This window comes from Pteropus vampyrus, unplaced genomic scaffold, assembly GCF_000151845.1.
Source record: "Pteropus vampyrus isolate Shadow unplaced genomic scaffold, Pvam_2.0 Scaffold216, whole genome shotgun sequence".
Lineage (NCBI taxonomy): Eukaryota > Metazoa > Chordata > Mammalia > Chiroptera > Pteropodidae > Pteropus > Pteropus vampyrus.
Window position 1 is genome coordinate 1,429,570 of NW_011888997.1, and position 5,090 is coordinate 1,434,659.

The window sequence follows — 5,090 nt, forward strand, 5'->3', positions numbered from 1 at the left end:
AGAGAGAAGGGTGTATAATCATTGACTAGCAGAAAGGGAGAGTGAATTGACTAGAAATACAGAATTAGTGCCCAGCAGCATTAATGGCTTACTTGACTTCTATGATCATACCTTTCAATGGGACCATATCAGCCCATAGCAGGCATTCAAATATTTTCAATGAGTAAGCATACAGACTTTTACATATTTATATAGTTATGTAGATGACCATATCAAAAAGCCTAAATTACTTGTTAAATTCAAACGCACTAAAACATTGAATAAAGCAAGAGTTTAAAATCTCTTTTTGTAATTTAAATGACAGAGATTTTTAAAAATCTGATTTAATTCTCTTAAACAATGTAGCATAGTGCCTTGAATTGTACCTATTTTGCTGATGGACATCTGTAGGATTGTTTATTCGGGTCATTATGAGGTAGGTTCAGAAATAAGGAAAATACTTGACATACAATGTCAAGAGGTTTGATCAAAGAGTTGAGTTTCAGAGTTTGAGATCTTGGAGTTAGGAGATAATGAAGTTTAAAATGTGATTCATGCCTCTGGATGAGTGAAATACAGTGATGATGAATCGATTGGTGTTAAAGAGAAAAAAAAAACACTACAGAGACGTTTCTTCTAAAATTGAATTTAAGAATTTCAGGCATTGATGTTTTGTTTTTCTGATAGCAAAATATCATTTTGTTGGAGTTTACCACTCTCCTCAATATATAGGATTATAAATGGTTATGCAGGTATATAGATTTAATTCAAATCTAAAAAAATCTGTTATACTTAAGTCTTGAATTAATTGATGAGATTTATTTGCCTATGTTTCTTAGAAAATCTGTGAAAAATATTGCTTTTAACTAGAGGCACACAATTAAAACGTGAACATATGCTTGATTTTGATGATATGTTTAAATTAAATGTCCTTTTATTATTTTACATATTGAATTTTATACAATCATCATTCCACTTGAGAAGAAAGGACTATAAGAAATACAGGTAGAGAATAAGTAACTGTAAAAGACTGATTCTGGTTTCTTTTTCATGTCCTTAGTACACTACACTATCTTTGACAACAAAGATGTCCTGCTCATGTGATAAAGAAGCCCAGGAGTGGAAAAAATACAAGTAGTTAATGAATAATGCATATGTTCATAGCAGTGGTCAAATTATACTGTTTCCTAGTGGGTACCATTTTTCTTCATTGAGCAGGACACTACAAAGTTGGATGTTAATTGCTCCCACAAATGTGTTTTTACTCTTCACAATTAACATTAAGACATGTCCTTGGAGCTCTGTGACTTCATCATACACCACCTGAAAAGAGAGAGAAATAATGAAAATATAAATCAGATATGCTAAATGAATCTTTTGAAAAATATTGCTTGTAATAAACATATTTAGCTACTAATATCTTGTTCTTTGGAATGGCTAGATTAATATTTGAATCCTTCATTTTTAACTCATTCTGAGAAGCTAAAGGTTCTGCTAAAATAACAAAGTTTAATGGCAATATTTTTCTAAGAAGCTTAAAATTTATCCTGATTTCATTAATAACTGTCGATTTCAAATTTAAGACTGTAAATTATTCTCTAGGAAGAAATTTAAATACACTTCACCTTTTAACTGTCTTTGCATTTACTGAGCAACATGGGAACTTGAACACTTTCTTTGTTCAAGGCTAACGATGAAAGCAGAACTATTTCCATGGTTTCCTCATGTTATTTTAATGCAGTACAACAATTTTTTTCCTGCATGTGAAGAAGCCACCCTATGGTTATTTTGTTTAAAATTGCTTAATTTTTAATTATGAAAATATATGCTGATTAAATAAAATATGGATGAAACAAAAAAAAAAAAAGAAAGTAAATATCTATATTTCTAACATTGGGAGATAATTATGGTTAACATTTTGATGTTCTTTTTGTTTTCTACATATAATCACTTGTTAAGTCTGAGCTGTAATTATGCTGTACATTCAGTTTTGTGTCTTGTTTTTTTTCACTTACTAGTCATGTAACTTTTTTTTTTTAAAAAAAGGGATATATATTTAACTGTATTTCATAATATCCAGGAAGGCACAGGCATTACCACCAGGAGCCTGCAGTGGTAAAGAAACTTTAAAATTGTTGTACTATCAAGAAATTAGTTATCCATCGTGGAAAGAGAGGAGAGCTGTGTGTAAATCCAGCATGGTTTCCAGGAAAACTCCTTAGAACACAGTTAGAAAAGGAGTTTTATATGCCCCTTCAAACTTGCTTGCTTTCTATAAACAAGTCACAAGATAGAAAGCATTCTCCACATGTGCAAAAAAGGAAGCAGAGGAAACAACTTAGGCGGAAGCCCTCTGAGTCGGTTGTCAGGCCTCCTCAGTGTGTATGGAAGTAACTTCTGGTCCATCACATGGGAACTTGCCTAACAATTATGCACCCATTAAATTATCAATTAAATTCCGTTCAAGATCTATTAGCTGCTCTGAACAATGATTCACTTATCAAGTAAATAATAATCAAGGATGTGAGATCCAAAATAATATGTTTACCAAGTTTACCCTGCCATATGTGATAGTTCCGGCTACTTCCTCTTCTAGAATTGTACTCACATTCCAGACAGGAGATTATCTTTTCAGTTTCTAGGACTGCTTATTCAAATAATTCCATTTCATCTGTTGAGCTTCTCTGGGATAATAAAGGATTTTAAGGGTAGCCTTAAAAATCTCAAAATCCTACCACTGTAATTTGTCTTCTTTCACTGCATGGGATGCCCAGTGTAGACTCCCTCCTCCCGGGCTCTTATCTTTCCAGGACTTCAGTGTAAACTCCTTTTCTGTTTCTCCACGGTGGCTCTTTTGAATTGTCTAAACTTTTCCCCATTTTCCTTCCACAAGACTTTTAGCAGATGAACCTATCTCCTATTTTACAGAGAAATAGATAAAGGAGCCCTCAAAATGTTACTGTACGTGAAGTAGAAAGATTGGATAATTCTAAGCATCAGGCCATTGGGAAAGTCTGGCTTAAGAACTCTGTGAATCACATCAATAAGCCCTAAAGATGTAACTTTAAAAGAAACATATCCATAGTTCATATTTACATGAATCTGTTGTCAATTATATGTTTTCTCATTTGCATAATGGTGATAATAATATTTACCTTTTAACATTTTGAGGAAGAATAAATGATATAATGAATACAAGCCTTACTGCAAAGTCTGGTACATATTAAACACTAATAAATTGTAGCTGAAAAAGATCCATCAAATACACAAAAAACTAGTCGTTTCTTGGTATCTTGCATTAGTTGACTGGAGAAAACACTGAGACAGACTTGAGTCTCCCAGGTATTTAGCAAGCTGAAATTCTCAAGAAATGCCCCAAGGAATTAATTGCCTTTCTGGTTAAAATAACAAACATTTGAACTCCAAAGTTTATTACTTTATGGATATTTTTCCTTGTGTTTCATTATGCAAAAGTAATTTTCTTAAAAGTGACTGAAGTTTTATAAGCATGTAATCAGTGCACATCATAGATGACATACATACATCTATTAATTTCTCAACTGCATCCACAATGTTAATAAATAGCACTCTTTTCTTACTGTGCAATAAGTAATTAGTGGATAATGCTAGAGAAGTACATAAATGATTTTATTCTTTGAGACTTTTTCACCAAATGATTTAATATATTCTGCCTTCACATAAACAGACCAAAAATGCAATTATTTTGATTTCACTTTATCATACTTTTTACCCATAGGCATGAGCCAAGTCTTTATTGCCTCTTGACAAATACTGAATCTGTACATTCAAAATTATTACATAAAGTAGAAAAAGATTATTTAAAGTAATTAATATCTATTAACATATATAAGCACTTTGTGATATTTGACATCAAGGTCTAGTAAATAATTCTAAAGTATATTTTAATGATTCCAATGGAAGAAAAATAATATGGAAAGCTAAGTATATCTAGTGCTTGTGGGAAGAGGGGTGAGGAGGCAGGATGATGAAAGGAGGAGTTCAAAACAATTGAGAACAGAACTCTGCGGGTGGAGAGAAGGAGAGATAACAGTATAGTTTAATGGGGTCAATATGGGCTTTGGAATCATGCAGTTTTGGACCTGAATCTAGTTATGTGGCCCTGGTCAAAATGTTTGGTCTCAGGGCCTCAAGGTCTTTATTTACAAGTTGAATTTTTATCATGCTCTAATTATCAAACGAGAGGACCATATGGATAATAATATGGTCCTGTTGCTTGTTGCTTATTGAGTATACCATATATTTAGCATTATGCTAGATTATCATATACATTCTGGAAGATATTTTAAATACATAGAATGTTCTCATTCCGTCCTTTCTAATTTCTCCTTTATGCTTTATACTAGGATAAAATCTAAGAAAGGAATGTAATGTAAAAAATACATTGACTATAATAAGATAATTCTGTTATAAGATAGAATCTGTATTTCTATTGAATCATTAAAAAAAAGCTACAGTGCCGTTCTGAACACCCCTATCACCAGCCCTGCTCCACCTTGAGCTCAGTCATGCCTACCGCTGGGATTTGTGTATGATGGGGGTTTTCAGGGAGACTGCTGGCAAAGCCTGTTGAGACTTAACTCTGGGAAGTGTCAAGTAGACAAGCTTGGCTCTGCATGAAAGCTTTAGTATATGAAGGCTGGATACTAAAGGGATACTTGGCAATATTCTTGACTCAGCCTTTCTCAGGTCTGGGTATTAGAGAGGAAAGGGTTATAAATAGAAATGGAAAGAACTGTTTCCATGAGGAGCTTTGTAAGACATTGGTGATGCGGAGTAATAATCCCTTTGTATTCCTCTAAGAGATTTATATAAAAAAGAGAGTAGGGTCTTTCTCTCCCACCTCCCAGAACAATGCATGGCTTTGGCAGTTTGAGAAATTCCAGCCATGGTGAGAAGCCAATGTAGTAGTATTCAGGAAGCAAAGTGGGGGAGAGGTTAAAAACAAGGTAGATGCTATGTGATAATTTACAGGGCTTCCCAGAAAACACATTAAAAACATTGCTGAGGATGCCCAGAAATAATCGAGGGGTTTGGCAAAGAGATGAGGGTTTACATCACAGCTGAGGTCA

The 5,090-nt window shown here is 33.5% G+C and overlaps 1 protein-coding gene across 3 annotated transcripts in view; it reads right to left on the reverse strand.

Moving 5' to 3' along the window:
• Positions 1 to 776: 776 nt before the first annotated feature.
• Positions 777 to 5,090, reverse strand: part of PIK3C2G (phosphatidylinositol-4-phosphate 3-kinase catalytic subunit type 2 gamma) — a 274,730-nt gene continuing 270,416 nt past the window's right edge. For all 3 annotated transcript variants that reach the window (XM_023538251.1, XM_011372935.1, XM_011372934.1), the window contains one exon: positions 777 to 1,302. In XM_023538251.1, coding sequence (XP_023394019.1) covers positions 1,150 to 1,302 — 153 coding nt within the window. In that variant the 3' untranslated portion in view covers positions 777 to 1,149. The remainder of the gene's footprint in view (positions 1,303 to 5,090) is intronic.